The 24,920-nt window shown below is 33.1% G+C and overlaps 2 protein-coding genes across 2 annotated transcripts; both read right to left on the bottom strand.

Annotated features, from left to right (window-relative positions):
- Positions 1-1,504: 1,504 nt before the first annotated feature.
- Positions 1,505-3,165, bottom strand: LOC134696252 (iduronate 2-sulfatase-like). Its single transcript, XM_063557941.1, has one exon. It carries the CDS (start codon positions 3,071-3,073, stop codon positions 1,547-1,549), a length of 1,527 nt encoding a protein of 508 aa, XP_063414011.1. The 5' UTR covers positions 3,074-3,165; the 3' UTR covers positions 1,505-1,546.
- A 3,289-nt stretch (positions 3,166-6,454) lies between these two features.
- Positions 6,455-21,326, bottom strand: LOC134696254 (transcription initiation factor TFIID subunit 7-like). Its single transcript, XM_063557944.1, has 9 exons — positions 21,163-21,326; positions 20,116-20,247; positions 19,428-19,508; positions 18,501-18,597; positions 17,549-17,607; positions 16,203-16,383; positions 8,459-8,745; positions 7,820-7,879; positions 6,455-7,104 (listed from the first exon to the last, which is right to left on the bottom strand). The coding sequence occupies exons 1-9, from the start codon at positions 21,244-21,246 to the stop codon at positions 7,075-7,077; spliced, it is 1,011 nt and encodes a 336-aa protein (XP_063414014.1). The 5' UTR covers positions 21,247-21,326; the 3' UTR covers positions 6,455-7,074.
- Between the last annotated feature and the right edge of the window lie 3,594 nt (positions 21,327-24,920).

The raw sequence follows: 24,920 nt of genomic DNA, 5'->3' as shown, positions 1-24,920 counted from the left end.
GACAGGTTCTTTTGTCATAAGTCTTTTCGTTTGTTGCCTTTTTGTGGTGCATTTTTAAAACATTTTTGAAGTCGGTTATTTTTGTTGTGCTGTTAAAAATACAAAACCGGTTTGTATGGTTTGGACGCCCGCACACATGTAAGTGGTGTCCCAAAAAACAACAACACATAACCACAACAAAAAGATAAGCTGCCTTGTTACAAGCACAAAATTAAGGTGGTACCTAACACTACAGGGAGATAACTTTGTAAAATCAGCTTAACGTATTAACTACCTTGTGTTGTAAAAGGAATATTAAGCTTCTCAATGACCAAAATTGGTGTTTGTCAAACTGCTATATAACCAGTGTAACTTTTCTAACAAAACGATTGGTTCAAATTTTTTGAAATTTTTATATTTTGGTTTAAGGGTCACAGAAAGTACTTTGACAAAATTTTATGAAAATTAAACGTCGGAGCCAAATTAATTTTAGTGCAAGTGTTGGGTACCACCTGAATTAATCCCTTTCAGACCATTTTCAAAAACACTCAAAAACATATTTTTTGTCAATTCTTGGTTATTACACATCATCTTCATACTTCATTTGGTCCTATACCTGTTTTAATTCGAGTGCCATTGCTCACGATGAAACGCGTTTTTACATTTTGCTGGAATAAATACTTCTCTATAAAACTTGAATCTACTTGTATCATTTCATTGTTGAGAACAAATACCGCTCTCAGATAAATGATGAAGTTAAAATATATTTTTTAGCTACATTCTTCTGAAGATGATGATAAAATTTGAGAAAATATCCTTAATTATAAAGGTACAACCGTACTTCGGTACTGGCATGAAAGTACGGATGTTTAGTCTTATTAAAATTTGCTATTACAAAATGTTAGAAATTATTATAAATTAAGGAAACGTTTCCCTTTTGCAAAGCTCGGATTCCTTTCACGGATTTGGCTATACTTTTTTGGACCTTTTGGATTATAGCTCTTCATCTTTTATATAAGGTTTGGATTTCAAATATTTTAGCCTCGAGCATCACGGAAGAGACATGTATCGTCGAAAATTGGTTATTACTGAAACGCTTAACGCCACGTCCATTAGAATGAGCAATTACTTTTATCACAAACAACAACATGAATAAATCATTTTTTTTTAATTAATGAATGGCTATTATTTATTTTGATTTTATTGAACCATAAAACTAATTTTTGACTCTTCACATTGAATAATCCGCGAAGCGGATTATGTAAAATGTGAAGAGTCAAAAATTAGTTTTATGGTTCAATAAAATCAAAATAAATCATTGCCATTCATTATAAATAAATTTCTATCAAAAATAAGGCTCAAAGAACTTTTTATATTCTTTATATTAACAATAACAAGCGTACACACATGTTGGCGTATGAATACTCAACGTCAGAGTGGGCGTGTCGCCATAAAATTTGACAACATTGAAAATAAAACTAATAATTTTAACCAATCAGAAGACAGTAAAAACACCAAATTTATTTATTTATAAATATTTTTGCCCGATATATATAAAGCACGAGTTTCAACGTCCAAATCCATGTGATATTGCACTGCTTGGAAGTGTATCTCTCCATCCAGCACGAAGCTGTTGACTCAATTGCATTTTGATGTTAGATTGACTATGATAATGGACTTTGTTGATGTTTTCATTGGGGTCTACCTGATGATCGTATAGTTCAGAGTTAACAACAGTATTCCAGTCGGGTTTATAAGTAGGTTTATTGAATCTAACCCATTCTGTGTATCTATAACGTTCAGTAGTAATTGTATATCCCATAATATCGTGGTGACTATGCCTACGCGGGTATTGAGAAAACGATGCATTTTTCCATGCAATATTTGGATTTTTGATAAGTGGAATGAGACTTTGTCCCTCGTGGCATACGGAAACAGTGGCAGAGTTTTCTGGACACAATGGAACTGGACTCACTCCAGCGGCTTCAACTAAAGTCGGAAATAAATCAACAAATTCTGTTAGTTTTTCACTCACAATACCTTTATCAGTCATGCCAGGTATCTTTACCATCATTGGAGCATGCGTATCTACGTTGAAGTTCGTGTGTTTTGCCCAAGCTCCATGCTCACCTAGTTTCCATCCATGATCCCCAACAAATGACACTACAGTATTGCTGTCGAGTCCTAGTCTAGAAAGCTCGGCTAACACATTACCTATTAAAGAATCTACCCAACTAACAGATGTATAGTAAGCACGACGAAGATTTATAACCGTAGCGTGTGGAAGAGTTGTATTGATGTCACCAGTGAAATTCGTATCCTTTATGTCTTGATAACTCCACAATTCATTAGAATGAGTCCAAGCAATTGTTGGCATTGATCTTGGAGCAAACTGATTATCCGGCACATGGACGTCACTCCATGGGTAATTATGAATAAAAGATTGAGGGAAAACAAATGGTAAATGTGGTCTATAAAATCCTACAGCTAAGAAAAATGGTTTATGACCGGATTTGGCGGCCGGTGCGAGATGCTGCAAGGTCGAGATCGCATAATCAGCTATCTGTTTATCTACTAAAGGTTTGTCTTTTAACAATGAATCTGGAATGCCTTTCCAACTATGATTTTTATCCTCCCAATTATGATCTCCTCTCAAATATGGCATACTCCATGATAAAGGATCGTTATTGTTAGAAGCGACACCTGGATGATAAATTTTTCCCATTCCAGCAGTTTCATAACCTTTCGATTTGAAATATTGTGGAATCGTTGTAAAATTACCCCCGACGCTTCTGAAGTATGTGTGTAGATCATACACGTGTGTGGTATCTGGCCGTCTACCAGTCATAAATGATGCTCTACTTGGTGAACAAAGTGCTTGCTGAACGTAGGCCCTTTTTAGAAGCAGACTTTTGGAGGCGAGGCCATCGATGTTCGGGGTATGCATCTGTGACTGACCCGATCCTGGGAAATATGGCCCATTATATGCTCCAAGCTGTGGTCTTAAATCATCCATCACAATGAATAAAACATTTTTCCTGCCTTTTGAAATTGCCAAAATATTAACAATGACAAATATCCATAACCCTTTCATTTTAGCTCAGTTGTTTACGCCAAGTTCATCAGATATTGATAGTTCATATATTAATAGTCAGATCATGGACTATAATAGATGAGCCTTGCAACAAGTACATGTATACATAAGAAATACTTAAGTTATTATCTCCACCACGTGTTCAAGTCTCACGATTCTGTGAACTATGTACTTCAAAATGAGAATAAGAAATTGACATACTAATAGTTTAACATCTTCACATTTTCACGTATCTATCTGAATATAAAAATATGTTGTATGATTGTTAAGGAGACAGCTATCAATCAAAGAATGATGAGGACTACAATAGATATTACTTTTGGCTTTTAACATTGGGCACAAACCATAACGTATACGTAAACTTCGGTTAAACAAAAACGCTCCGACCCGACATTAAAAACGTGAAAACCGACAATCCTAACTAAAAACAGTAAGTGGGAAACCAATAGACCACTTTCGAGTACTCCTTCACCGGAAAAAAACTCGTCAATTATACGCGCCTCTATCACCGTCATTTGTGCGTTTAGGGGCGTCGTCACTTCCCTTCCAATGTTGAGCGAGTGGTTGGAAAACTTTAATGATATATTGTACGAATTATTCGGCAAATTGAATTCACTAAATTGACAATCAACACTGCTGTCATTAGGGAATTGTCAGTAAGTACCTACAGAGCAACCATTATTTCTAGTTTATCCTGCACAAAGACGACCACTAAGACGCTTGATGAACGTAAATAGTGCAGGGATACAGGCGACCCCCTCTATCTGGTAAATGACGTCATAAAGGCGTGCATAATTGACGAGTTTTTGCCGGTGAAGGATGAACTCGAAAGTGGTCTATTCGTCAAACAGGAACCGCTGAACAACAGAATCCTAACGTGTTTTACAACAAACAATCGGCATTACCATGGGAAACAACTGTGTCCCTTGAAGCTAACTTCATATACTAGTAGGAACTTCTTAGGACTTTTGATAAATATATAAAGTGTTAGCTATTTAATGAAAAAAAGAACACTTTTGTTCATGTCTTGCCTTACTTCTAGAAATTGACAATGAAAACAAAACTTTACAACAAAATAGATAATTTCAGCCTCCCAATTGTGAACTTTCCATTTCTATGTAGCAATATTCCAGCAGCACCTGCATACGGAGTATAAATCTGGCAATTGATACGATATTCGAGGGCTTGTATTTTATATCATGATTTCCTTGATAGAGGCTTGCTGCTCACAAGGAAGGTATTAAACCAAGAGTTCCAAATGGTGAAGGCGAGATCATCCCTTTGAAAATTTTATGGACGTCACCAAGAGTTGTTTGACTGGCGTACTAAATTATAATCCTGGTACCTTTGATAACTATTTACACCACTGGGTCGATGCCACTGCTGATGGACGTTTCGTCCTCGAGGGTATAACCAGGCCAGTAGTCAACTCTTCGGTGTTGACATGAATTTCAATAATGTAGTCATTTTTACAAATTTTCAGTTTACAAAACTTTGAATTGTTCGAAAAACTAAGGATTTTCTTTTCCCAGGCATAGATTTCCTTAGCCGTATTTGGCATAACTTTTTTGGAATTTTGGATCCTCAATGCTCTTCAACTTTTTGCTTATTTGGCTTAATAAATATATTGATTTGAGCGTCACTGATGAGTCTTATGAAGACGAAACGCGCGTCTGGCGAACTAAATTATAATCATGGTACCTTTGATAACTATTGACTGGTATGGAATACCCGTTGCACAGGTGATATCGAATATGTTCCTTATGTCGTAACTTAAATTCCATTCCCTTTACACGAATGTGACCTACTGCATTGGACTATTTACCCAGTTTGTAATAACATGAGCAACACGTCGGGTGCCACATGTCGAGCAAAATATGCTTACCCTTCCTGAGCACCTGAGATCACCCCCAGTTTTTGGTGGGGCTTGTGTTGCTTAGTTATTAGTTTTCTATGTTGTGTCTTGTCTGCTATTATTTGTCTGTTTGTCTTTTACTGTTTTAGCCATGGAGTTGTCAGTTTATTTCGATCTCCGAGTTTGCCTGTCCCTCTGGTATCTTTCGTTCCTCTTTTACATTTATATGGGCTGTTTTTTCACATTAAAATACACATGCACTAGGTACTAGCATAAATAATTCATTTGCTTGTGTTTTTGTCGAAAATTAAAGTGTCCTCACTTTTGTTTAGTCTTAATATTTGAGTATATCTTTTATTTGATGATGATACACAACATATATCATGAAAATACGGATTTTTTTTTTTTATTAAAATTTGCTGTTACAAAATGTTAGAAATTATTATAAATTAAGGAATGTATCTCCCTCATGCAAAGCTCTGATTCCTTTCACGGATTTGGTTATACTTTTTGGACCTTTTGGATTGAAACTCTTCATCTTTTATATAAGCTTTTGGATTTCAAATACTTTGGCCATGATCATCACTGAAGAGACATGTATTGTCGAAATGTGCATCTGGTGCATGAAAATTGGTACCGTTAATGTTATTAAGGTCCAGACGTTATGGACAGTTTAACTAATTCTCTTCCTTTCAAACTACAAGTATCTTAATCAGCCTGTCGGCGCCAAATCAAGAAAAAAAACAATATAAGATAACTTCTATGGTGCCAAGATGGAATTGGAACCTAGAAATCTCAAAAATACAAATAGTAGGTGCATCTCATTCCTGATGGTAAATATGAAAAATTTAAAGATACAAGCTGCTTCCAATGAGTTGTTGACTAAACAGTGTTTGGACTCTGATGGATAATTGTGTCATTGACATTAAATATAGCAATAAAATGTGATGCAGAAAAGTACTTCAAAGCATTATGGGTGCTGTGATCCAGCCATTCTTATTTTTTTTATATAAATCAGACCATTTTTTCTCTCCACATCTTCTTACTTCAAAAACATGATAAACATTTTTCAATTTAATGAATTTGATAAGAAGACAAGGGAATCTGCAAAAGAAGGTTTAATTTAATGATCATTGTAGACAAGCTTAAAATATTTCCAGTAACAGGCATTTAATATGTACCCTTTTCAAATAAAAAAAGAAACAAATTACTAAATTTAATGATTTCTATTATCCATTGCAATAAATACATTTCCTCATTTCAAATACACATTAACAAATATCTTATATCTTAAATAGCAATATAATAAGGAATAAACAACATGAAAGAATAATTTATGCAACTTTAATTCATGATTTCAAGCAAATCAAAGATAATAGTAAAATTAATCAATCTTAATTATTTATTAATATCAGATGATAATGACCTGATTTAACAAATAAAATTAATCCCTGTTTGAATTTTGATATAAATCTTATTGGTTGCCTTTCTTTTTTGACAAATAAATTTTAGAGATACACTATAGCTCAGATGGATTTTGATTTGTCCACCAGCCCACAGTGGGAGTAGGCAATGGTTGAGCAAAATTTCTAGATTGTCCACTCTGCTTTCCAATGGTATAGAGTGGGTATGCAATTTCTTTTGATAAACACTTGTAGGTAAAATCAATTGAAAAGGTAGTTAATCATATGTATCAATATCTTTACAAAAAAAAGAGAATAGGCACAGGCGAGCTGTAAAAACAAAATATAAACATGATAAAAGGGCTGTTGTGTATAAGACATTAAATACATCATTAATTGCATGGTATCTCCTAAATTAAGAATTCTACAACATCTTCAAATCTGGAGTGATGACACATAACCAGCAAATAGGATCCAGATTTGTCAATAGAGCTTTGCTTACAGGCATCACAAAAAATTTGGAGCCAAACCAATCCGAACATTGCAACAAAACTGATAGACTCTATCATGGCAATCCATTTTAACTTTCTTCTCATTGTGAAATAGGACCTCTGCTTCGAATAGTAGATAAGTACATGTATGTTTACAACAACAATGTCAAAAACTTTTTCTAGAAACAGTTACATTTTTGGCTCTTATTTTAATCCTTGTTCTTTCAACTAACATCTTTCTGGTCAATCTTCTCAGCCCAACATTGATGATAATATTTCAAACTGCAAATACATAATAATACACATTTTAGGATTGAATAAAATCTTTTATAATATTTAACACTGGAAATTCAGAAATGAATGCAATAATGGGACTGATTGGGTATCACAATAATAAGAATTTGCCTCCTGAAATCTGATACTGATATCTGTATGCAAATTTTCAGGAATTTTTGTCCATTCTTGAAAAATTCCTATAATACATGCCCGTAACAATTTTTCAATTTACACTAATACATTTTGTAATAGGTACATTTTTATTTCATTTTCTTTAATTTCCACATGTTCCATATATCTTTACATTTACCTCAATATAAATATTACTTAGAATGTATTAGACCTACAAACTGCAAAACTTTAGAAATAATCCAGGGAGTGTAGAACACTCATATCTGTAGTTTTATTTTATTTTACATTTCCTTCAACCCTAAAATCTTGACATCTAAACAATGCTTTTTGTTCTCCTTTATATTTGAAAATGAAAATGCAAAAAGCATATTGTGGATTCATTATATACATATGTACCAATTTTCTAGCATTGAGGAAACTTCATGGTGCATATGTTCCATTTGAAAATTTGTAATTCTTTTAACATTTAAATATGTGGTCCGAATTAATTCCTGATAAGTACACTCAAATTTACAAAAAATTGTTAGCCAAAGAATATTAACAAATTTACAGTAATATATAAATTGAATTCTGTCTCTTAACAACAAACCTCTTTGCCTTTCTCATCCTCTTCTTTAATGGTTTTATTTAACATTTCCTGCATAGTTTGCTGAAATTAACACAAAACAATTTCATTACACTTTGTACAATTTATATCACATGTAAATTCTGACATGCACCTAACCAAACAAAATATTCTGAGTCCAAGATGAGCAGTCTTAGCTCTTACTCATAAACTTTGTATGCCATGAGAAAAAGCACAAACAACCAATTTTCATGTCTTTACAGGTCAGGATGCTCACTGTCATACTGTTTAATACAAAAAAGCAATCAGTTTTAAGAAAATCATGTTTATTTATTAAGTGCATTAATAAAAAAGTTAGTCCCTCCATGTAAATGTAAACGCATAACCATTGCACTGGTTTCCTTCTTTAGTGTCAAATCTAGTGTAATTCATGTTACTAAACATGTATGCCTTCATGATTTTGTACTTCATTTTAAAATATTGTTCTGTATTTGTTTACCGTAACTATTGTAACTGTATTTATATTGTATGGTTCTCTGTAAACTTGTATATAGTTTTATAGAGAATAAATTATCTATCTTTCTTAATTTATAGGAGATCTTAGAGGCAATAGGATAATAAATGAAAATTTATCTTGGCTAATACAAGAAAGATAACTCCTACCTTTAACATTGGATTTTCTAACGTTGCCACTCTATCTTCCTGAGATTGTCTCCTTCTCCTGATCTCCTCCACTTGTCTCTTTAACTCTGTTAATTTACCCGCCAATTCTGCTGATTCTGTGTCATTCATGGCGTCCTGACTCTCAGAATTCGCCATGTCCAGACTGGCATACGATGTCTGTCGAGGGATGAAGGAACTGCTCCGGGACATTTCATCTTCTCCACTATCCATGATGTTTACATCTTTTTCATCGTCTTCATCTGAACTGCTTAATTCTCCAAATATGGCTGAAAAATTACATTGTACATAATTTCTTGATAAATTTAGAAACAGAAGTGAAAATAAAATTTAATATATAAATTTTTGAAAAGTTTCATTAAAAATAAATTATACGTAAAATTCCTCTTCTTGAAAATCTGCAAGTATGTTTGTCTTATAACTTTATAATACAATGTATTAATATCAATATTATCATTTTTCTGCTCTTGAAAAATCATGCACCCAATAGTCAGTACTTCGGGGTTGACATAAATATCAATAATGTGTATTTTTTATAAATTTACTGTTTGCAAAAGTATAATTTTTTCAAAATACTATGGATTTTCTTATCCCAGGCAAAGATTACCTTTGCCATATTTTGCACAACTTTTTGAAATTTTGAGTCCTCAATGCTCTTCAATTTTGTACTTGTTTGGCTTTCTAACTATTTTGATCTGAGTGTCACTGATGAGTCTTATGTAGACAAAACACACGTCTGGCGTATCAAATTATAAGCCTGGTACCTTTGATAACTATTGAATATATACTACTCAGTGCTCACTATTATCAATTTTACACCTAAAACTGTGTATCAGGTGTTTTATTAATACTCACCATAATCTAGGCTAGTGGTTGTATCAGATCTATGTATCAGGTGTTTTATTAATACTCACCATAATCAAGACTAGTGGTTGTATCAGATCTATGTATCAGGTGTTTTATTAATACTCACCATAATCTAGACTAGTGGTTGTATCAGATCTATGTATCAGGTGTTTTATTAATACTCACCATAATCTAGGCTAGTGGTTGTATCAGATCTATGTATCAGGTGTTTTATTAATACTCACCATAATCTAGACTAGTGGTTGTATCAGATCTATGTATCAGTGGTTAGTTAATACTCACCATAATCTAGACTAGTGGTTGTATCAGATCTGTGTATCAGTGGTTAGTTAATACTCACCATAATCTAGGCAAGTGGTTGTATCAGATCTATGTATCAGGTGTTTTATTAATACTCACCATAATCTAGACTAGTGGTTGTATCAGATCTATGTATCAGTGGTTAGTTAATACTCACCATAATCTAGACTAGTGGTTGTATCAGATCTATGTATCAGTGGTTAGTTAATACTCACCATAATCTAGACTAGTGGTTGTATCAGATCTATGTATCAGGTGTTTTATTAATACTCACCATAATCTAGACTAGTGGTTGTATCAGATCTATGTATCAGGTGTTTTATTAAAACTCACCATAATCTAGGCTAGTGGTTGTATCAGATCTATGTATCAGGTGTTTTATTAATACTCACCATAATCTAGACTAGTGGTTGTATCAGATCTATGTATCAGTGGTTAGTTAATACTCACCATAATCTAGACTAGTGGTTGTATCAGATCTGTGTATCAGTGGTTAGTTAATACTCACCATAATCTAGGCTAGTGGTTGTATCAGATCTATGTATCAGGTGTTTTATTAATACTCACCATAATCTAGACTAGTGGTTGTATCAGATCTATGTATCAGTGGTTAGTTAATACTCACCATAATCTAGACTAGTGGTTGTATCAGATCTATGTAATAGTGGTTAGTTAATAATCACCATAATCTAGGCTAGTGGTTGTATTAGATCTATGTATCAGGTGTTTTATTAATACTCAACATAATCTAGGCTAGTGGTTGTATCAGATCTATGTATCAGGTGTTTTATTAATACTCACCATAATCTAGACTAGTGGTTGTATCAGATCTATGTATCAGTGGTTAGTTAATACTCACCATAATCTAGGCTAGTGGTTGTATCAGACCTGTGTATCAGGTGTTTTATTAATACTCACCATAATCTAGACTAGTGGTTGTATCAGATCTATGTATCAGTGGTTAGTTAATACTCACCATAATCTAGACTAGTGGTTGTATCAGATCTATGTATCAGTGGTTAGTTAAACTCACCATAATCTAGACTAGTGGTTGTATCAGATCTATGTATCAGTGGTTAGTTAATACTCACCATAATCTAGACTAGTGGTTGTATCAGATCTATGTATCAGTGGTTAGTTAATACTCACCATAATCTAGACTAGTGGTTGTATCAGATCTATGTATCAGTGGTAAGTTAATACTCACCATAATCTAGACTAGTGGTTGTATCAGATCTATGTATCAGTGGTTAGTTAATACTTACCATAATCTAGACTAGTGGTTGTATCAGATCTATGTATCAGTGGTTAGTTAATACTCACCATAATCTAGACTAGTGGTTGTATCAGTGTTTAGTTAATACTCACCATAATCTAGACTAGTGGTTGTATCAGATCTATGTATCAGTGGTTAGTTAATACTCACCATAATCTAGACTAGTGGTTGTATCAGTGTTTAGTTAATACTCACCATAATCTAGACTAGTGGTTGTATCAGATCTATGTATCAGTGGTTAGTTAAACTCACCATAATCTAGACTAGTGGTTGTATCAGATCTATGTATCAGTGGTTAGTTAATACTCACCATAATCTAGACTAGTGGTTGTATCAGATCTATGTATCAGTGGTTAGTTAATACTCACCATAATCTAGACTAGTGGTTGTATCAGATCTATGTATCAGTGGTAAGTTAATACTCACCATAATCTAGACTAGTGGTTGTATCAGATCTATGTATCAGTGGTTAGTTAATACTCACCATAATCTAGACTAGTGGTTGTATCAGATCTATGTATCAGTGGTTAGTTAATACTCACCATAATCTAGACTAGTGGTTGTATCAGATCTATGTATCAGTGGTTAGTTAATACTCACCATAATCTAGACTAGTGGTTGTATCAGATCTATGTATCAGTGGTTAGTTAATACTCACCATAATCTAGACTAGTGGTTGTATCAGATCTATGTATCAGTGGTTAGTTAATACTCACCATAATCTTGACTAGTGGTTGTATCAGATCTATGTATCAGTGGTTAGTTAATACTCACCATAATCTAGGCTAGTGGTTGTATCAGATCTATGTATCAGGTGTTTTATTAATACTCACCATAATCTAGACTAGTGGTTGTATCAGATCTATGTATCAGTGGTTAGTTAATACTCACCATAATCTAGACTAGTGGTTGTATCAGATCTATGTATCAGTGGTTAGTTAATACTCACCATAATCTAGACTAGTGGTTGTATCAGATCTATGTAATAGTGGTTAGTTAATAATCACCATAATCTAGGCTAGTGGTTGTATTAGATCTATGTATCAGGTGTTTTATTAATACTCAACATAATCTAGGCTAGTGGTTGTATCAGATCTATGTATCAGGTGTTTTATTAATACTCACCATAATCTAGACTAGTGGTTGTATCAGATCTATGTATCAGTGGTTAGTTAATACTCACCATAATCTAGGCTAGTGGTTGTATCAGACCTGTGTATCAGGTGTTTTATTAATACTCACCATAATCTAGACTAGTGGTTGTATCAGATCTATGTATCAGTGGTTAGTTAATACTCACCATAATCTAGACTAGTGGTTGTATCAGATCTATGTATCAGTGGTTAGTTAAACTCACCATAATCTAGACTAGTGGTTGTATCAGATCTATGTATCAGTGGTTAGTTAATACTCACCATAATCTAGACTAGTGGTTGTATCAGATCTATGTATCAGTGGTTAGTTAATACTCACCATAATCTAGACTAGTGGTTGTATCAGATCTATGTATCAGTGGTAAGTTAATACTCACCATAATCTAGACTAGTGGTTGTATCAGATCTATGTATCAGTGGTTAGTTAATACTTACCATAATCTAGACTAGTGGTTGTATCAGATCTATGTATCAGTGGTTAGTTAATACTCACCATAATCTAGACTAGTGGTTGTATCAGATCTATGTATCAGTGGTTAGTTAATACTCACCATAATCTAGACTAGTGGTTGTATCAGATCTATGTATCAGTGGTTAGTTAATACTCACCATAATCTAGACTAGTGGTTGTATCAGTGTTTAGTTAATACTCACCATAATCTAGACTAGTGGTTGTATCAGATCTATGTATCAGTGGTTAGTTAAACTCACCATAATCTAGACTAGTGGTTGTATCAGATCTATGTATCAGTGGTTAGTTAATACTCACCATAATCTAGACTAGTGGTTGTATCAGATCTATGTATCAGTGGTTAGTTAATACTCACCATAATCTAGACTAGTGGTTGTATCAGATCTATGTATCAGTGGTAAGTTAATACTCACCATAATCTAGACTAGTGGTTGTATCAGATCTATGTATCAGTGGTTAGTTAATACTCACCATAATCTAGACTAGTGGTTGTATCAGATCTATGTATCAGTGGTTAGTTAATACTCACCATAATCTAGACTAGTGGTTGTATCAGATCTATGTATCAGTGGTTAGTTAATACTCACCATAATCTAGACTAGTGGTTGTATCAGATCTATGTATCAGTGGTTAGTTAATACTCACCATAATCTAGACTAGTGGTTGTATCAGATCTATGTATCAGTGGTTAGTTAATACTCACCATAATCTTGACTAGTGGTTGTATCAGATCTATGTATCAGTGGTTAGTTAATACTCACCATAATCTAGGCTAGTGGTTGTATCAGATCTATGTATCAGGTGTTTTATTAATACTCACCATAATCTAGACTAGTGGTTGTATCAGATCTATGTATCAGTGGTTAGTTAATACTCACCATAATCTAGACTAGTGGTTGTATCAGATCTATATATCAGTGGTTAGTTAAACTCACCATAATCTAGACTAGTGGTTGTATCAGATCTATGTATCAGTGGTTGGTAAATACTCACCATAATCTAGACTAGTGGTTGTATCAGATCTATGTATCAGTGGTTAGTTAATACTCACCATAATCTAGACTAGTAGTTGTATCAGATCTATGTATCAGTACTTGGTTAATACTCACCATAATCTAGACTAGTAGCTGTATCAGATCTATGTATCAGTGGTTAGTTAAACTCACCATAATCTAGACTAGTGGTTGTATCAGATCTATGTATCAGTGGTTAGTTAATACTCACCATAATCTAGACTAGTAGCTGTATCAGATCTATGTATCAGTGGTTAGTTAATACTCACCATAATCTAGACTAGTGGTTGTATCAGATCTATGTATCAGTGGTAAGTTAATACTCACCATAATCTAGACTAGTGGTTGTATCAGATCTATGTATCAGTGGTTAGTTAATACTCACCATAATCTAGACTAGTGGTTGTATCAGATCTATGTATCAGTGGTTAGTTAATACTCACCATAATCTAGACTAGTGGTTGTATCAGATCTATGTATCAGTGGTTAGTTAATACTCACCATAATCTAGACTAGTGGTTGTATCAGATCTATGTATCAGTGGTTAGTTAATACTCACCATAATCTAGACTAGTGGTTGTATCAGATCTATGTATCAGTGGTTAGTTAATACTCACCATAATCTTGACTAGTGGTTGTATCAGATCTATGTATCAGTGGTTAGTTAATACTCACCATAATCTAGGCTAGTGGTTGTATCAGATCTATGTATCAGGTGTTTTATTAATACTCACCATAATCTAGACTAGTGGTTGTATCAGATCTATGTATCAGTGGTTAGTTAATACTCACCATAATCTAGACTAGTGGTTGTATCAGATCTATATATCAGTGGTTAGTTAAACTCACCATAATCTAGACTAGTGGTTGTATCAGATCTATGTATCAGTGGTTGGTAAATACTCACCATAATCTAGACTAGTGGTTGTATCAGATCTATGTATCAGTGGTTAGTTAATACTCACCATAATCTAGACTAGTAGTTGTATCAGATCTATGTATCAGTGCTTGGTTAATACTCACCATAATCTAGACTAGTAGCTGTATCAGATCTATGTATCAGTGGTTAGTTAAACTCACCATAATCTAGACTAGTGGTTGTATCAGATCTATGTATCAGTGGTTAGTTAATACTCACCATAATCTAGACTAGTAGCTGTATCAGATCTATGTATCAGTGGTTAGTTAATACTTACCATAATCTAGACTAGTGGCTGTATCAGATCTATGTATCAGTGGTTGGTAAATACTCACCATAATCTAGACTAGTGGTTGTATCAGATCTATGTATCAGTGGTTAGTTAAACTCACCATAATCTAGACTAGTGGTTGTATCAGATCTATGTATCAGTGATTAGTTAATACTCACCATAATCTAGACTAGTGGTTGTTTCAGATCTATGTATCAGTGGTTAGTTAATACTCACCATAATCTAGACTAGTAGCTGTATCAGATCTATGTATCAGTGGTTAGTTAATACTTACCATAATCTAGACTAGTGGCTGTATCAGATCTATGTATCAGTGGTTGGTAAATACTCACCATAATCTAGACTAGTGGTTGTATCAGATCTATGTATCAGTGGTTAGTTTATACTCACCATAATCTAGACTAGTGGCTGTATCAGATCTATGTATCAGTGGTTGGTAAATACTCACCATAATCTAGACTAGTGGTTGTATCAGATCTATGTATCAGTGGTAAGTTAATACTCACCATAATCTAGACTAGTGGTTGTATCAGATCTATGTATCAGTGGTTGGTAAATACTCACCATAATCTAGACTAGTGGTTGTATCAGATCTATGTATCAGTGGTAAGTTAATACTCACCATAATCTAGACTAGTGGTTGTATCAGATCTATGTATCAGTGGTTAGTTAATACTCACCATAATCTAGACTAGCGGTTGTATCAGATCTATATATCAGTGGTTAGTTAAACTCACCATAATCTAGACTAGTGGTTGTATCAGATCTATGTATCAGTGGTTGGTAAATACTCACCATAATCTAGACTAATGGTTGTATCAGATCTATGTATCAGTGGTTAGTTAATACTCACCATAATCTAGACTAGTAGTTGTATCAGATCTATGTATCAGTGCTTAGTTAATACTCACCATAATCTAGACTAGTAGCTGTATCAGATCTATGTATCAGTGGTTAGTTAATACTTACCATAATATAGACTAGTGGCTGTATCAGATCTATGTATCAGTGGTTGGTAAATACTCACCATAATCTAGACTAGTGGTTGTATCAGATCTATGTATCAGTGGTTAGTTTATACTCACCATAATCTAGACTAGTGGCTGTATCAGATCTATGTATCAGTGGTTGGTAAATACTCACCATAATCTAGACTAGTGGTTGTATCAGATCTATGTATCAGTGGTAAGTTAATACTCACCATAATCTAGACTAGTGGTTGTATCAGATCTATGTATCAGTGGTTGGTAAATACTCACCATAATCTAGACTAGTGGTTGTATCAGATCTATGTATCAGTGGTAAGTTAATACTCACCATAATCTAGACTAGTGGTTGTATCAGATCTATGTTTCAGTGGTTAGTTAATACTCACCATAATCTAGACTAGTGGTTGTATCAGATCTATGTATCAGTGGTTAGTTAATACTCACCATAATCTAGACTAGTGGTTGTATCAGATCTATGTATCAGTGGTTTATCACTTCCTCCTTTAGTCTGACTTGACGAAACTTTCTCTTCCTCAGTAATTAACTCCCACTTAACATCTATAGCCTCAGCATCCTGTCTGAACAGTCGCTTTACTTCTTTCTCAATGTCTGGTTGTTCCATGTACTAAAAATTTAACAAGACATTAACAACATGTTTAGATGACACTACAGGGAGATATCTCGTTAATATCAGCTGAACGTTTTAATCACATTCTATTGTTACAGAATAATTAAGCTTCTCAATGATCAAAATTAGTGTTTTGTCAAACTACTATTTAGCCAATGAAATTTTTATATTTTTGGCAAAAGGTCAAAGTAAATACTTTAAAATTTTATGAAAACTAAACAAGCCATATTAAAGTTAGTATTCTGTGTGAGCCAAGGCTCTGAGTTGAAAACTGTACTTCTTTAATTTTTTTATATAAACATGACAAATAAAGGCTTTAAGTTTTCTCGTTTGAATTGTTTTACATTGCCATAAGGCCAAAAAAATATATATGTCTGTTTCCTGTTTCCCGACCGACCCTAACTCAAACCCCCCGACCCTAAATCTTTTTATTCAAATCCGGAAAAAAATATAACCGACTGCAAATCTGACAGGAAGTGCAAAAAAAAAAAGAAATCCCGACCTACCGACCCTGATTTTTTGGCCTTGGAAGCAGGAAACAGACATATATTTTTTTTTGGCCTAAGTGACTTTTATAGCTGACTATTTGGTATGTGCTTTACGGTGACCTATAGTTGTTAATGTCTATGTCATTTTGGTCTCTTGTGGACAGTTGTCTCATTGGCCATCATACCACATCTTCTTTTATCTATATACACAGGTAATACTTAATGCCCCTTTCGCTAATGCGGGGCCATTAAAATGGTATGTATGGATGGGTGATCAATATCCAGTTGCAAATAGTTCACGCATATTACATGTATATAGATATAAGTTTATGTTTTTATAGTGATATTAAGATGATAACACAATATTGACTGCTGTACCCCTATTTTTTACATTTTTACTCTTTGAGTATGTTTGTTTTGTTCATACATCGTTGACAATGGAATTTGATGCGACTGTCATACAAGTGAGAGGTTTAGCTAGCTATAAAACCAGGTTCAATCCACCATTTTCTACATTAGATAATGCCTGTACCAAGTCAGGAATATAACAGTTGTTATCCATTCGTTTGATGTGTTTGGACTTTTGATTTTGCCTTTTGATTTTTGATTTTCCTTTTTGAATTTTCCTCGGAGTTCGGTATTTTTGTGTTTTTACTTTTTACATTCTGTATTACCTTTTTCTTTAATGTTTTCCTGAATCTTCTTTTCTTCACATTTTTTAAAGGTGGAGTAACTGAAAAGAAAGAAAAAAAACAATTCAAAACATAGTTTCCTCTTATTATGTATTTTAAGGATGTAATCAGATAAAAAATATGTTCTCTCTTATCCTCTCAAATGACAATTTATCCGAGAAAAGGTTGCAATCCTATCTAGTATTTGAATTTGATTCCCTGGGCAAAACCCCTTTTCTGCACAATTCTAGTAACTACATGTATGAGAACATTCTTGAACATAGGATTAGTGACTACAAAATCAAAATAGAGTTTCCCCTCGTTATATCATACCTTATATTCAAAGAAGGATTACAAAAATGTGAAACAATCCAAACTAGAACTATAGGACTTCCATTCCAAACATGAAGTACAGTATAACAGTTATTTTTGCTTATTTTCACTGATACCAACTTAATAATGCACATACAAAGGTATTGATAAAAGTTAAGAATCCCTAAAAATAACAACCGCCAAAATAATTCACGAAAATTGCTCAATTTAACACCTGCAAAAATAAACTGCTATAGGGTAATTTTTGTACTGCATGCTTATTTTTATTTTCTTTCTGTGTCTTCTTCCTAACATTACCATTTATATAACCGATTTAACACTTTCATGTCATTTAAGGTGGTACCTAACACTACAGGAAGATAACTCTGTAAAGTCAGCTAAATGTTTTAATTACGTTGTATTGTAAAGGGAATATAAAGCTTCTCAATGATCAAAATTGGTGTTTGTCAAACTGCTTTATAACCAGTGTAATTTTTCTTACAAAACATTTGGTTCAAAATTTTTATATTTTTGTTAAAGGGTCAAGGTATATACTTTGTCAAAATTTTATTAAAATTGTATGAGCTAAATTAATTTTAGTGAAAGTGTCAGGTACCACCTTAATGAATAATCTGGTACCTACTGCCATGAATATACTGATACTTTTTATCTTTATCTTTTTTCTTAAGACTGTCATTTTCATCTGACATGGGTTCTTCATCATTTGTACATAACAACATCTGAAAAGATTATAATTTTTTGCTATTAGAATCCTTACAATCACATAAAAATATATATAGAAAAAGGTGTTTGTTTGATTAACTTGATTCTCTTGGAAGTGCCACGCTCTTTGCATGTTAAGAACCCCTTCAACAACTCTTTGAGGGGTCCGTAGGTGGCCTGTTGCAAGGCAAAATTTCTGTCCCTATTCAATATACCCTCATTTTCAAGTGGCAGTCCAAAGTTCTCCCACCATCATCCGGCATGGCCTCTATTATAACAAGACCTACCCATTGTATTTATTGTTATCTTGTTCTCGTCCTGAACATGCATGATATATTTGCCAGTGGACGTTAAGCAACCAATAATTAATTGATTGTCTTGGATATTGATTTGCCTGTCTTTTTATGTCTAAGATTTATGATGTATATCCCCTTTTTTTCTGAACAAATATGACCTAGTTGGAGAAACTAAAATGAATTATTTAAACAAGACTCAAGGTGCAAGGTGCAAGCTCAATTAAATTTCATGGGCCCATTCCCAGAGCCTTATCTAGGATTTTTTAGTGGTAAATAAAAACTCATCTAAGATACATGTACTTGTAACAGGCATATAGTTTTGTACCCCCAGGCGCACATTTGTCATGGTTAACTCACATACCAAAAATCAGCCCAATATCTGAAGGCATTTAGGAAAAATACTCTGTATAATGGTTTGTTGCAGAATGACAGAATTTCAGAAAAGGGTAAAACTATATGGCACCGACAACTTCGTAACGGGGTTAATGAGTCCTCTATTAGAAATCAAATTTATCTATCTAAAATCTAACACTTATAAATAATATCCATACCTGGCATAAATCTGCTGTTTTATAAGCTGTTTTGTTATCAATGGTTTTATAAGATTCTATTACACAAGGCAAGTCCATCAGCTAAAATAAACAAAATTATTACAATTAGATGATGCATATATGCTTTTTTAATGATGCTTTCACTGTCGTGTGTAGGACTAACATGATTAGAATTCCATTATCAAAACTTCCAATTTCAATTTTTTAAACCATATAAAAAGAGTCATTTGAATGCAGAATTTCCTAAAAATCACTACAATATACAACATTGTACAAGGCAGGTCAGAATGATTTATCATTTCCATCTATCCATGATGAGCATCACTGCAAATAGTGTCATAAAAACTTGTAGAAAGTCCCTGTGCTGAGAATTGAATGAAATGACAGAATGTCACATGAGCAAACTGAGACCAAACTCAATCTCTTAACGACATGTTTCATAGCCATTAAACTACACAGTAACACACAGGGTCTTTCAGTTAGTGACAAATTTCTACAGTGAATCTCTGTACATTTATATAAAGGCAGATTTTTTTAAGGGGAGCAACCGTCAGGGATGTTAACCTTCTCCATAATTCAAATCATTGTTTGTTTTTTCAGATAGCTAGGGAAGAAACTCCCAACATGTCCAAGAAATTAATATTTTTGTAGTATTCAACTCTTTTGTTATATATATATAAGTTTTTACCTTTGCATGAAATATATCTGTTCCATATCTAACAGCTCCATGTCTATGGTCCTGGTTTAGTTCTATACTTATTCTATCTTTAAGTGTCATGGACCCTGATTGGACCTCTCTCCGTAATGCCATAGCAGATCCCTGAAATTCAAAAAGTCTTTAGTTATAGGTCTTTAGATCCTCAGCAGCTTCAGACTTCTAACAGCATGAACAGTGATTTATACATGTACTGACATGGACGTTATCTCAAAAATAACTTAATTACAGCATGTACAGATGGATTTTTAATTATATTGATTTCTTTTATATATCATTTAATATCACAGTTTTTAATTTCGGAAAAAATATATTAAATGGAAAGACTTATAGGATTTTTTTTCCAAGGATTTGTAAATGTAGATAATCTTCTTCTTCTTCTTCCGAATACGGGAGTAGACTCCTAGGTAGGAGTGTAAAACTTCCCGGAACTTGTGTGCTATGTACATATGGACTTAATTTAAAAATAATATGACAAAGAAAAATCGTTATCAATAACATATATACATTATGTACAGTGGCTTTAAAGTTTAATAAGTTGCTGTGGATCCTTCAAATGTTAGAGTGGATATGCCACTTTTGAAGGATTCCAGGGTGTCAGACATACCTATTGCTTCAGGTAGTGAATTCCAGTCCGAAATAGTGCGAGGATAAAATGAAAATTTATAGAAATCTTTATTTGTTGATATTTGCCTAAATTTATGTTTCCCCCTAGTGCGTCTATCAGATATTGTTAAGTTGTCCTTAGGAACTTCAACTAACCCCCAATTTATTTTATACAGCATAGTTAATCTAGCCTTTACAATACAAGAGAAAATGGTCTCATATCAAAGCCCTGCTAAAAACTTCATGTACCATTCTGATGAATGGGTATAAGTGAGCCAACCTCTGGATTTCGTTATGGTAAATGGTGTTTTTAAATGGTTAAAGGAAGAATTTGATGACAACAAATGAAACTGTCATACAGACAAAAGCATACGAACACGGCCGTATTTGCAACTACACAATATTGATAATTACCGGTGGAAGACGTAAAATAAACTGTTGTTCTAAGTCGTGCAGTGGTTCACCAGCTCCTTCTTTTTTCTTTGCCTTTGAGCTCATTTTAGCAGTGTTGATTGTTTTTGTTTTTTTTTTCACCTGACAAAAGAGACGGAAGTCAAACGGTACAAGTAAAATACAAACCAATTTCCGAATCCCATAAATTTACGGAACGTAAAATGCGCTTTGTTGTAATTTACAGAAAACTGAGACTACTATAACTGTGTTATAGCAGGAACATATATATTAACTTAGATATACTGTTCCCAGGTTATAGTAGTCTCAGTAGAAAAGTACTTTTTCAAATATATACGTAACAATATTGTTTTATTCAAATGTTACAAAAAAAATTCAATGAAAATATTGGACAAAATGCAATAAAAAAGAACATCCTCGAGATTGATAAAATGGGACTCTTAACAACTTGTTTGTTGTAAAAAAAAATTGATGCTGTTGTTTATATTGTGAATAATAAATAATATATGTCCAGAATACTTTAATTTGTCTGAAACAGATAGATTACAATTAATTCTATCTTCATTTGATATTATGTAGCTTACTGTTCCGTTCATTTAAAAAGTCATTTGCATAAATATTAGTTTTACCACTTTATATATGATGTTTAATATGTTAATTTTTCTATTGTGTACATTGTATTGTATTGTTTGTATACGCCCTCAACCCCCAGGGGTATAAATGTGCATTTTATAAAATAAAATTAATATGTATGTGTATGTATATATGTTTATTGTGTTTATTGTGTTAATATATGTTGGTCACAAACTGTAAAGTTTATATGACAATAAAATATTTAATTTGATTTGATTTGAATAAAGGGGTAGATGAGATACTCATAATCTCAACTATACTGAAAGTGTCACAAATATGCTAATATTAAAAACACATTTGGATTTAAATTTTAACGGGTTCATCAATGCAAGAAAAAAACACTTAAAAGTAGATTGAACAGAACAAACAACAACAAATCTGTCATACCATGTGTTGACATATACATGATATATACAGCTATATAAAACGCTAAAAATATCAAAATTCGGGAATATTCAGTGGCGGATCCAGAAATTTTCATAAGTGGGAGCCCACTGACTGCCTTAGAGGTGATCTGCTCCAGTCACGCTTCAGTGATTCCCTATGTAAAAAACCAAATTGTTTCCCAAAAAGGGTGAAGCGGGCCCATGCTCCCCTTAAATCCGCCTCTGATTTTTTTTTGCATTTGCAAGGATTTCTAAAGTGAAAATTTTCTTACTACATGTACGCACATAAACACAAATAAAAAAATTGTAAAAATTGATATAAACAAATAGCGAATGTTACGATCTTTAATATTTTTTGTATTGCTGATAATATTTTTCTATTAACAGTTTCTACATAGATTTAATGTTGTTTTTTTAATTCAAAGATAGTCAAAAATTGTGAACAACCTGAGTATATAAGCATATCAATATAAACAAGTATAGAAACAGAGGCGGATCGAGGGGAGATGGGGGTTACCCTCCCCTTTTGTGGGATTGAAAAATTTGGTGGATTATATAGAGAATCAAAGAGGCAGGACTGGAGCAGGCCACCTCTTCAGCTAATTAAGTCAGTTGACCGTCTGACACTAGTCTTGTGAAAAATTCTGGATCCGGCACGGAGATACAAATATCATCAGTGACTGATCTGGATAGTAAAGTAGAATTTGATACATTTGTATCAATGTATCACAGAAAAACCCCCAAAAAATAATGATTTGAAAAATATATATAAAAATAACGGATTTTTTTAAAAGGGGGTCAAATTGAATTCCTCATAAAAGATGTTTGTTTAAATTCACTACTTTCAATAAATTCTAGTGTCCACACATGGCATTATTTACTCATTGTGACCTCGTGTTTACAGACAAAACGTTCAATATAGGCCATCAAACCATTGATTTGTGTAAGTCCTACAGGTATCTTGGATTTGAAATATGTGAAACAGTTGAATTTACTAAAGGAGTTAAGCTACTACATGAAGCTGGCGGTAGAGCTCTTGGTGCTATGATTTCAAAACATTTCCGTATAAAAGGACTAAGTTTTCCAGTTTATGAAAAACTATATTATAATACAGTTATCCCGGTGGCAGATTATGCCTCAGAAATATGGGGGTTCAAAAAATATGACTTTGCTGATAAACTGCAATCTAGAGCTGCAAGGACATTTCTAGGCGTTGGTAAAAGAGCACCCATTCCATATTTAACAGGAGAAACATGCTGGATGGAAGTTCAACTCAGACACCATTTGAACATGATCAGACTATGGGCAAGAATAATTAACATGTCAAGCAATAGACTACCAAAGATTGCCTATCTAAGTGAAAAAGAAAAGAACAGGAGAAATAGTTGGGCTTTAGAAATTAAAACAATATTGGGTAAATGTGATCTTCTAAACCACTACAATATGAGTAGCTTACTCGGTATGAGTAACAAAAACTTTCTTGGTCTAGTTAAACATAGATTAACAACTATAGCAGCAGAAAACTGGAAAGCGGAATGTGCAGGAATGCCTAAATTAAGAACATATGTAAAAATAAAATCTGATTATTGCCAAGAACCAACACTTCTGAAAACATTATCAACAAAAAAACGTGCTGTGCTTTCAAAACTGAGAAGTGGAACTTTTCCTATAGAAATTGAGAAAGGGAGATATAGGCAACTACCAGTAGAAAGAAGGATTTGCAAACTTTGTACCAAACAAGCAATAGAAGATGAGATTCATTTTGTAATTAAATGTCCAGCGTACGACCAAGAAAGACAAACTATGTTTAACATTGCCAATCAGAAACTTACCATTGACTTACAAGAACTAAGTGACGAAGAACAATTTAAAACCCTCTTGACATCGCCAGAATCAATATGTGCAGTTGCAAACTACCTTACAGTTTCCTTGGATGTTAGATCAGCAAAATATTAACAATATTAACTTACCTACTGTTACAGTTATTTTTTTTACTATCAATAGACTGTTGGTATGAACCTTTATTTCAATTATAAATATATGTACTTCACACATTATATCTCTATTTTTTATAAAATATTCTTTATCACTATACTATATTTACTCTATTTTTTGAAGAATAAAACCCTTTGCAACTTTACATGATCATGATGATATATATTTATTCGAAAAGAAACAATAATTTTTAACAGACATAAATTCATATTACATTAATAAGATAAAAATTCTTTTCCAAGTTGAAATGTTTACTAGATGAGATAATACTTGAAAACCATCATATTGCTTCTTTTTTTTTTTTTTTTTAAATATACATGTTTTGAGCTTGTAACTAAATAGAAAACTCAATTAGCATAGTTAGAAGGATAGCTTCAGAAACATATGTATGTGTGTGCTCAGATAGAATGTAATATTACGTACTATCTGTAAAATAATTCATTATTTTATCACTTGTATGATTTTTTTAATATTATTAGAATTTACTATTTTGCTTTTTGTCTAAACAATAGTACTTGGGACAGGGGAGATAATTAGTGTTGATTATTTCCCCTACACATGGACACACACTCACTTCAGTAAATTTCATTATTATATGTAGAACATGAAAGGTATATCTTGAAGAATAATAACTTGCTCATGCACCTAAAAGAGAAGCATATAAGGACTCAAGTATATTAATAGTGTGGTGCACAGTGTATAGAACCAAAAGAAATTTTGAGAAACATAGCAAATAATATTTATTTT

Source organism: Mytilus trossulus, chromosome 14, assembly GCF_036588685.1.
Source record: "Mytilus trossulus isolate FHL-02 chromosome 14, PNRI_Mtr1.1.1.hap1, whole genome shotgun sequence".
In the NCBI taxonomy this organism is placed as follows: Eukaryota; Metazoa; Mollusca; class Bivalvia; order Mytilida; family Mytilidae; genus Mytilus; species Mytilus trossulus.
This window is presented reverse-complemented; position numbering and strand designations above follow the sequence as displayed.

What these genes read in the sequence shown, in the direction of transcription:
- LOC134696254 (XM_063557944.1), bottom strand. Translation starts at nt 21,246, where the DNA reads ATGAGCTCAAAGGCAAAGAAAAAAGAAGGAGCTGGTGAACCACTGCAC. An exon ending in CAGATATATTTCATGCAAAG is followed by an intron (nt 19,509 to 20,115) that starts GTAAAAACTTAT and finishes TGTTTATTTTAG; the next exon opens with CTGATGGACTTGCCTTGTGT. An exon ending in GGAAAACATTAAAGAAAAAG is followed by an intron (nt 16,384 to 17,548) that starts GTAATACAGAAT and finishes TTAAATTTTTAG; the next exon opens with TACATGGAACAACCAGACAT.
- LOC134696252 (XM_063557941.1), bottom strand. Translation starts at nt 3,073, where the DNA reads ATGAAAGGGTTATGGATATTTGTCATTGTTAATATTTTGGCAATTTCA.